The following is a 10,028-nucleotide window of genomic DNA, read 5'->3' as shown; positions in this document are numbered from 1 at the left end:
ACGACGACGGACGGCGGCGGCGTTCGGGGCGGCGGCGCGAGACGACGACGACGACGGGCGGCGGCGGGGACAGCGACGACGACGACGGACGACGGGCGACGGGCGGCGACGACGGGATCGAGCGGCACGCAGCGATGTCGAGAGGTTGGAGACGAAAGTGGGGAGATGTAACTAAAATTTTCGTAAGTGCTATATATATAGGATGGGCCTTTAGTACCGGTTGTAGCCACCAACCGGTACTAAAGGCCAACTTTGGCCAGGCCAAGAGGCGGGAAGAGCAGGCCTTTAGTACCGGTTGGTGGATCCAACCGGTACTAAAGGGTGATCTTTAGTACCGGTTGTAGCCACCAACCGATACTAAAGGCCTCGCGCTGCCACCCCAAAGTTTAGTCCCACCTCGCCGGGTGAAGGGCAGCCGCACTGGTTTATAAACCCAGCCGCGGCTACCTCTTTGAACTCCTCTATATAGCAGGCTTGTGGGCCTAAATTCTGCGCGCTGCCCTGTGAGTCTGCTGGGCCTTTAAGGCCTGTAATTGCACGCCCGTGGCCTAGCAGGCCCACAGGGCAGCGCCCCAATTTTTTTTATAGTTTTTTTCTTTTCTGCTTTATTTTCTTCTATTTATTTCTGCGTAGTTTTTTGTATAGTTTTTTCTTTTCTGTTATATTTATTTTCTTCTATTTATTTCTGAGTAGTTTTTCATCTAGTTTGCCAAAATTCAACATTTTCAGAGTTCATTTTGTAGTGATTTTCAATTTCACGGTCATTTTATATAGTTTTTTCTTTTCAGCTATATATTTTTTCCTGCTATTTTTCTTTTCTGCAAAACTTGATGGTCAAAGTCTGGAGTTATAACCAAAGTTTAAAAAAAAGAAATGCCGACGTGCAATTAGTTTTTGCCATAACAGAATAAGTCCGGAGTTGTAATAAGTTATTAAAAATAAAAAAAAGGTGCAATGCTCGTTAATTTGCTTCAAGCCTTTCGGAATAGTGTAAACTGCACTGCGCATAGCTCCGTGCAGTGTACCATATTCCTGAAGGCTTGAGGCTAAGCAACGTGAGCATTGAGCCTCTTCTTCATCGTCTCTACACTCAGGGCTTATAAACCGCTCCTAGTCCCTCTCTCTTCGCGAGGTGGGACTAAAAAACAGCTTACTAAGAAACTGTAGTGCTGGTTCATCCATGAATCGGTACTAAAGATGCTCGTGGGGCCCCAGCCTTACCTGACACAACCTCATTGGTACCAGTTCGTGGCACGAACCGGTGCTAAAGGTTCGCCACGAACCGGTACTAAACAGCTCCTCCCGCCTAGCAGTTGGTGCATACTGAACGCAAAAAATATAAGAGCATTTAGATCATGATCTTATATTTCTTTACAGTCTAAATTGTCAATATGATCTTATAACATCAAAAATACTTTGATCATCAATGATCTTTGTGTGTACAATCTGAATTGTCAATATGAGTCATCAACGATTTATAAACCGATGAAGACTCATATTGCGGCCACAAATTCTACACATAGAGTTCAATGAAGACCAAGTGCTTGTGATAGTTTGAGAAATAACATATTTAAGGTGGTAAAAGGCTTGTTAGGGGAGCGAGGTGGGACTAAAAACAGCTTGACATAACCTCATTAGTACCGGTTCGTGGTACGAACCGGCACTAAATGGTGATGGTGGGGCCATAGCCTGACCGCAGGCTGACACAGCCTCTTTAGTACCGGTTCGTGGCATGAACCGGTACTAAAGGTTCGCCACGAACCGGTGCTATTGATCGCCGCCACGAACCGGCACTAATGTACACATTAGTGCCGGCTGAAATTCAAACCGGCACTATTGTGCTTCACATTTGACCCTTTTTCTACTAGTGTAGGGGCTGTTTCCCCTCCCACTTCAGCCCACGGGGCCCTCCGGGATAGGTGGCCCCACCCGGTGAACCCCCGGGACCCTTCCGGTGGTCCCGGTACAATACCGGGTGACCCCGAAACTTTCCCGATGGCCGAAACAGCACTTCCTATATATAATTTTTTACCTCCGGACCATTCCGAAACAACTCGTGACGTTCAGGATCTCATCCGGGACTCCGAACAATATTCGGTTTGCTGCATACTCATATTTATACAACCCTAGCGTCACCGAACCTTAAGTGTGTAGACCCTACGGGTTCGGGAGATATGCAGACATGACCGAGACGGCTCTCCGGTCAATAACCAACAGCGGGATCTAGATAACCATGTTGGCTCCCACATACTCCTCGATGATCTCATCGGATGAACCACGATGTCGAGGATTCAAGCAACCCCGTATACTATTCCCTTTGTCTGACGGTATGTTACTTGCCCGAGATTCGATCGTCGGTATCCCATTACCTCGTTCAATCTCGTTACCGGCAAGTCACTTTACTCGTACCGTAATGCATGATCCCGTGACCAGACACTTGGTCACTTTGAGCTCATTATGATGATGCACTACCGAGTGGGCCCAGTGATACCGCTCCGTTATACGGAGTGACAAATCCCAGTCTTGATCCGTGTCAACCCAACAGACACTTTCGGAGATACCTGTAGTGCACCTTTATAGTCACCCAGTTACGTTGTGACGTTTGGTACACCCAAAGCACTCCTACGGTATCCGGGAGTTACACGATCTCATGGTCTAAGGAAGAGATACTTGACATTGGAAAAGCTCTAGCAAAACGAACTACACGATCTTGTGCTATGCTTAGGATTGGGTCTTGTCCATCACATCATTCTCCTAATGATGTGATCCCGTTGTCAACGACATCCAATGTCCATAGTCAGGAAACCATGACTATCTGTTGACCAACGAGCTAGTCAACTAGAGGCTCACTAGGGACGTATTGTGGTCTATGTATTCACACGTGTATTACGATTTCCGGATAATACAATTATAGCATGAATAAAAGACAATTATCATGAACAAGGAAATATAATAATAATCCTTTTATTATTGCCTCTAGGGCATATTTCCAACAGATGGACCCAAAAGGGCCTAGATCTGGGCTGGGCGGGCGCCGCTGGCCACAAGCGCCACCGCGCCGCCCCACGGTCAACGACCGCATCGTCGCGCCGAGAGCCACCGTGGCCTGCGGCACTGCCGCCGCAGGCCGAAGGGCACCTCCGCCAGCCACCACCGTTCGAGCAGGCGAGGCCGCGCGCGGGAAAGGGCAGACCTGCCGCCGCCAGCACCACGCGGGTAAGGCCCAACGGCGCTCGCTGGTGGCGTCGGGAGGAGGGAGGAGCGAGGGGGAGCGCTGGAGGGGAACGGGGAAGGAGCCCCCGGTCGCCTCGCTCGGGGAGGCAGCGCGGGGGGTATGAGGGTGGGAGGGGGTGGGGGAGTGGGAGAGGGCTAGCGGCAATGGCGGGCTCCGGCCGTGACGGCGGCTCCGCGCGGGGAGCCGGCGGCGACGCAGGAACCCTAGGAGGGAGGGCTGGTTCGCTCAACCTCTAGCTAATAACACTTCCCAAGAGTAATCTTTCCTAAATAAGAAGCTTGCCTCTCCATCGAGCAATCCTAGTTAGGATTTTATCAATCAGAAATTGTAATTCCTCGGTGTAGTTGGTTTTCCAAGTATTTAATGAGAAACTCACTGACCACACACTGGAAAAAATATACCAAAAACCTATCTCCTCTCACTAATAAAAACTAGTTCAGAACAGATTAATACTCATTTCGGGTTCAAAGCAGGCAGAAGGGTATCATCACCATATTGTAAACACATAGCACCATCAATAACCAACCCAGGACACAATCCTCTAATAGGCCGCCACCTTGGGTCCCTTTCACCAAGCCGAGTACATTCGTTTCTTCCGAAGTGTACATGTGTCTCTCACGTGGGTGTACATGTGTTTCTGGATTTGTTGGTGCACTTATTTCAGTTTAGTTCAATCTCGATTGTTTCTTGGCATTGAAAAAGAGACTAATGTAGTCCCTTTCTTTCTTTCTTTTTTATCTAAAAAAAGAGAAAAGAAAAAGAGACTAATATTGTTTCTTGTGCATGTATTACGGGGAGAGAAATATTGTTGAGGCCGTGATCGAGATCACAATCGACGGTCCCAATCCCCGATCCATGAAAACCCTAGCCCCAAGTCCCCACGAAAAGGAAAAATCGACTGAGTTCAGCCTCCATCAGATCACGACTCCCTTTCCCATCCCCAGCCACCGGCACCGCATCCCTCTGCTCTTGTTTCCATGCAGCCCATGCCGGCGCATCGGCGGCCAAAGCTCTCCGACGCCGCCGGTGTCTCCGCTGGAGGTGGCGACGACCGGCTCAGCGCGCTGCCGGACGACCTCCTCATCCACATCCTCCTCAAGCTCCAGGACGCCCCCGTCGCCGCTCGGACCAGCGTCCTTGCCCGCCGCTGGCGCCGCGTCTGGGCTCTCCTGCCGGAGCTCCATTTCCCCGATGGCACTGACTCTGACGGCATACGCGCCGCCCTCGCCGTCCATGATGCGCCGGCCATCAGCCTTCTCTCCGTTGCCGCCATCAAGGCCACCCCCGAATCCGTCGCGGCATGGCTCCCCATCGACGCCTGTCGCCTCTCCGGTGTCCTAGATTTCAGGAACAGGGGGACCATGGACGAGACCTCCGCCGCCTCTCCTTTGAAGCTGCCTTGCTTTCAGAACGCAACCAAGGTCGTGCTTGATCTAGATTCTATCGGCCTCACCCTGCCGCCTTCCGGCATATTTACCCGGCTCGCCGAGCTGGTGCTGACTAGCATCCATCTGCACGGTCCGTGTAGCATCAGTGATGTCGTCTCCTCATCACGGTGTCCATCTTTGCAGCGGCTTGTCGTCAGCAGTGTCAAGGGTCTGGACAAGTTCACAATCCACTCAGAGTCTCTCCTAGAATTGGTGCTGAGTGGTCTCCCTGGCTTGCACCAGCTCAATGTCGTTGCACTGGCTCTGAAAGACTTAGCAGTACGGGGTTGCTTCACTGATGCTCTCAATCGGGGTCAACACATTGCCAACATCTCAGCCCCTCAGCTGGTGACGCTTGATTGGAAGAGTTCTTATGATCCTAGCTCTGTCCAGCTTGGCGAGATGGCACATCTCCAACAGCTGACAACGCAATATTTAATTGTATATGGACAATATGTATTTTCTGCACATAATCGTCATTGCTTGATGCTTCTGCAGCGCTTTGACCACATCAGGAGACTTGTTCTCTACCTTGTCTATGCACCGGTGAGTTTATTCTTATTTGAGTTATGCGATTATTGTAACATGCATTCTAGCAAGCCAATAGAGATTATAAGAAAACTTGGTGTTAAACTTAATTAAGAATATGTTGTGTGGAATATCTAAGAAAACGTACAAAATTGAAAATTCACATCAATGCACACAAAATACTATCTAGCTAGTCACTTTGTAGAAAAATGAGATGTTTCTGTCGCTATCCTTATATGACCTCATGTGATCCAACAGCTTCAAGTCAACGGCCGATTCTTGATGGAGGAGATGACAAACTTTCCTAACATTACCAGCTTGACACTAAATGTAGTGGCATGTAGTCATTCCTTTGGAGCCAGCTCATTCCATGTTCTCAGTATGTCTAGTGGCGTAAGAGAGCTGGAGATTAGACTTGTCGACCTGCCGAGCGAACACGAGGTAACACTATTCTTAGTTTGTGGCAAATCCTAGTGACGAGATGGCCTACTCTTGTTGGTCAGGGTTAGATACTGACGTGTTGCTTATCAAGCTTGACGAAGTAATTAATATACTACTACTTGGGTTCGTGGCTTTGTAGTAAGTTTTGTTAGTAGAAAAGATTACCAGTCTGTTGGAAATGCCAAAATAAACTGATGGGGTCTTATTTTCAGAAAAGAAATTGGACCCTCCTTTGATCTTCTTCAGAAATAATAAAAAACTTCTTTTGTACGGGTTGATGATAGCACAATACATGACAGTTTGTGTAAGATTTATAATGATATTGGTCGTATGATTTCTTATATGCATAGAGCAATTATACTTTCTGCAATTTGCTGGCTCCAAATTAATTTATCTGTTTCATTTTCTTTTGTAAATTTTGTTTTGGACATATTTAAGAGTATCCATGCAGTCTAATTATTTCGTAGTTTCATCTTTCTTATCTCTACTTGATATGCCTCTCGTTTCAGGCACTCGCTTCTGTGTGCCAATCAGGTTGCATTTGTGCCGAGCCATCGAACTGGGAAACTAAGGAACTCGTCCTCCATTGCCTCGAAGAAGTAGTAATCAGTGGCCTGAGAGGAACTGAACATGAACTCGCTTTTGTGAAAAGGTTATTCAACTGGACAACAGTGTTAAAGAGGATGACAGTAAATTTTCGTGTTTCAATGACTGAAAGCAAGGCCAAAGAGCTTCGCCAGCAGCTATTAAGCTTCTCTAGGCCAAGAATATGTATGAAATTCCTGCAGCATGGAAAAGCTTGTTCATTTGACTAGGGCACCAACTTTATCGCTTTGTAGTGGGGTTGTCGGTTCAGCGGAGCCTACTTTTGTGAGACTGAACTTGGGTAACTTGTGTCCACTATCTCTGAGACTGAAATTTTGTAACTTGTTTAATTCTATAACTTGTTTTCAATGTCTGTGAGACTGAACTATTCGAGTAACTTGTTTAAGACTTTTTCAGCATTTGTGAGGCTGATGTAACTTGTACAATCCTACTTCCAACGATGATCAGGATTGGACTGTGATCTTTGGCATCATGTGCTTCTCTTCTGCACCTTGTTTCTTCTGGTGTCCAGTAATTTTTAGATAAAAGGGGGTGTCTGGTGTCCAGTAATAAGCAGTTTGGTTTTCAAGATTTGGTTTCTAAGCCTTTTGTTTTAGCCTGTCACATATTTTCCTGTTTTCAGCACTCTTTTAATGGTTGGCCGTCTGTTTAATGGAAATGATACTGGAAGATTGTTTAGCCATAACATATTTGTGGTTTTGCTGCAGAGGTGACATCCAACAGAGCACATAATTATGGTAAGTTGTATACTTGTTTTGCTGCATTTGCAGCTTGATTCTCGTCCCGCCTTCATTTAAGCTTGTGCTACAGGTTTATATTCAGATCCGGGAGAGTGTAGGATTACGATTAGCCTCTGTGATGCAAGTAGGTTAATGAGAGAGTTTCATAAGTTGCAGAGTTGACAATGCTCTCTATCTCGTTGTGGATGTAATTGGAAATTATGGCCTCAACGGAGGGCCCGCACATTGGCCAACATGGTCAAATGGGTCTCGTTAATATTGGTGGGCCTACATGGGAGTGGCAGAATGGAAATTATGGCCTCAACGATGGGCTCCATATTGACCGGAATAGTCAACCGAGTCTCGTCGAGGTTGCATTGACGTGGCGAAGCAGTGGGTCCTAGATGGAAGGGAACGGTGCAAAATGGTAAACTGACAGCAACTGTCGGACACGGCACACAAGGTAGGGAGCATGAGTCACTCAGATCATAAGAGAAAGGACGAGCAGAGAGAGCAATTAGACAAACAGGTATGTTATACTCACTTGGCGGTAGCATTTAGTTGTCATATTGCGCAACTCTTGCTCAGTGGCGAAGGCAGGAATAATTTATAGGTGTGGCGGATTTCACGAGGAAAAGACCAATGTACAGTATAACTATGTGCCGCTCACGCTCTGCCTCGCCCGCCCGTGGCCGCTGCCATGCCCGGCCCGGCACTTGCAACCTCACACGGTTGCTCTTTGATCGATGCCTTACTCGATCTTCTGGCACTTGCCCTAGGACCTAGCCGGCTAGGGACGGCGGGTTGGAACCAAGGAATAATCACATGAAGCTATGCAGGCTCGCGAGTTTGGAGAGTAGCTGTGCGGAGTGCCACATTCAATGGGTATTCAAAGTCTAGAATGAAAATCGAAAACATAAAGTTCCACAAATCGTTAACTGCAAAACATAAACATTTGTCGGTGTTGAATTAGTGTTCTTTGAAGCTTTTTTCCAAAAAAATCTAAAATTGCTTATTAATCTCTCTAGTTACTACATAGTAGATTCCTTTTTTAACACAACTTACTTCATAGGTCAGAAAAACAAATTCACTGATCATAGATCACAGAACAACTAATTCCCATAAAAAACAACTAATCAAATTTATAAAAAAGAAATGATGTTTACTAGTGTATGGACTGAAAAAATGGACACAGGAAGTACGAAATTTTAGAACCAATACGGCCAGGATCCTGACCTGACGTCATTGCTTCCGGCCTCGCCGTCGTTGGCACATAGAGGCATTAAGCTCGTCGCTTTTGGGTCTGCGCCGCGGGTGTGTCACTCGCCACCTAATTCGCTGCAGTGCCACCCGCCGCCCCCGCGTTCGCCGAGCATGGTCGCCGCCGGAATCCCCGTAACCGAGAGCTAGATCGTGCTCCTATTCCATAATTGCGGCTGTGTCTCTGCATGATTTCCATCAGCGGGCTCGATTTGTAGCGTAACTGGACTACTAGAGGCTGGAGCTGGGCTACATGCAGCAAGGTGGGCTGCTGGGAGGATAATTGGGCCATGGGCAATTCGACGCGCCTCTGAGAGTGTTCTCCTCCTCCAAACTGACGAAACTGAACTTAGCTCAAATCTTCAGACAAGTATAGTATATATACGTAGTATTTTTGCCAAATTTTAGGTATGGCGCCTGCCAAACCTCGCCACATAGCTGGCTCCGCCCCTGCTCTTGCTCCTCATTTTTACATATCCGGGAAAGGCCAGCTTCTCCAATTCCTCCGTTTTGCAACTTGGACGCCTGCCAACTTCTCAATTTTCGCTCCATGGAGTTAGGGCGAGAGAGTGTCACACCGAAGCAACTATTCTCTCTGTGGGTTTGTTGACAGCAAGGCATGTGCTGCGACTTCTTCATGTAGGTGGTGTGTGAGTGTGTATGCAAAATTAGCTCTCAAGAAAGTAAACTGTTTCTCTTAGCCGGTGCAAGTGATAAGATGCAGTCCTACGGTCAAAATTCACACATATTTCCGGTCTAGAGAACTTTTAGAGATGGGGTCATTGAATTATCTTTTTCATCTTTTTAGCATGCCTGCACCAACTCATCTGGTTCAAATACCACAACCAATGTAAGAGTTATACTTCACTTTAAGGCACTAACCAACACGCCGAAGTTATAACTATGATAAACACAATCCCAAAGTGTGGCTACGTTCTAAGACACAAATTAACACGCTAGGGCCTATGGCAAACACATGCCATAAGTGCAAATTCGGGTGGTTGTAATGTGAACCATGTCCCCAGCGATATCAGTCTTGCACTTTGCAAGCCTCAACTGCTTTGCAGTGTAGCTGATGATTCAGACTGTGCAGCGAAAATTCAAAACATAACACAGGGACTCATCGAGCCAATGTTCGGAACATTAGTCCTCAAGTACATTATTACCTGACATGCACCTCCATGAGGATAGTAGCCTAGTAGGCATGCCATCCATTAGCAGAAGCCAACCAGCATGGGTAGTGAATAAATGAAACACCCGGTATGTAACACAAAACATCATAACATGTTCCTGAAAATTAAACGGACATATATATGCCATGAACCAAATTTACAAAGCAAATAAGATAGCTTCATGTTCAACACCTAACCAAATCCCATTTGCGCCCATGTTTCTAGTTTTGTGGATTGAATTGAGAAGGTCTTAACTCGAGGACTGAAAATTTTGCTAAAGGTACTTTGACGAAGCAGAAAATTAAATTCATAGCAACGTTCCAAATGTTAATCCGACTCATCCGTATCTGAATATGAATAGTCTGACTGCTCGGAATCTGCATATGATCCTGTGGAAGTTTAAAAGGAAAGTGGAATTAGTAAGACTAGTGCCCCACTTGATTTTTATGTTGTGAAGCAAGAAGAACGTCATGACTTTAACAACAGAAAACAGATATCAAGTTTTGTCTTGTGTTTTAGGTACTTGGTAGTTCAATTAGCTTGAAAAGTATAAATTGATAAATTTAATAAATATATATGGGACTGCTAAATTTAAAAAAAAATCACCGAGACTAGTAATTTGTCATACTGTCAGAAGACC

The 10,028-nt window shown here is 46.4% G+C and overlaps 1 protein-coding gene across 1 annotated transcript; it reads left to right on the top strand.

The window, feature by feature from the left end:
- Positions 1-4,514: 4,514 nt before the first annotated feature.
- On the top strand, positions 4,515-5,740 carry LOC119336311. Its single transcript, XM_037608303.1, has 2 exons — positions 4,515-5,208; positions 5,449-5,740. Exons 1-2 carry the CDS (start codon positions 4,597-4,599, stop codon positions 5,662-5,664), a joined length of 828 nt encoding a protein of 275 aa, XP_037464200.1. The 5' UTR covers positions 4,515-4,596; the 3' UTR covers positions 5,665-5,740.
- Positions 5,741-10,028: the final 4,288 nt, after the last annotated feature.

The sequence above is a fragment of the Triticum dicoccoides genome, chromosome 7B, assembly GCF_002162155.2.
Source record: "Triticum dicoccoides isolate Atlit2015 ecotype Zavitan chromosome 7B, WEW_v2.0, whole genome shotgun sequence".
NCBI classification, from domain to species: domain Eukaryota; kingdom Viridiplantae; phylum Streptophyta; class Magnoliopsida; order Poales; family Poaceae; genus Triticum; species Triticum dicoccoides.
The sequence above is the reverse complement of the archived record's forward strand: the minus strand, read 5'-3'. Positions and strand labels throughout refer to the sequence as shown.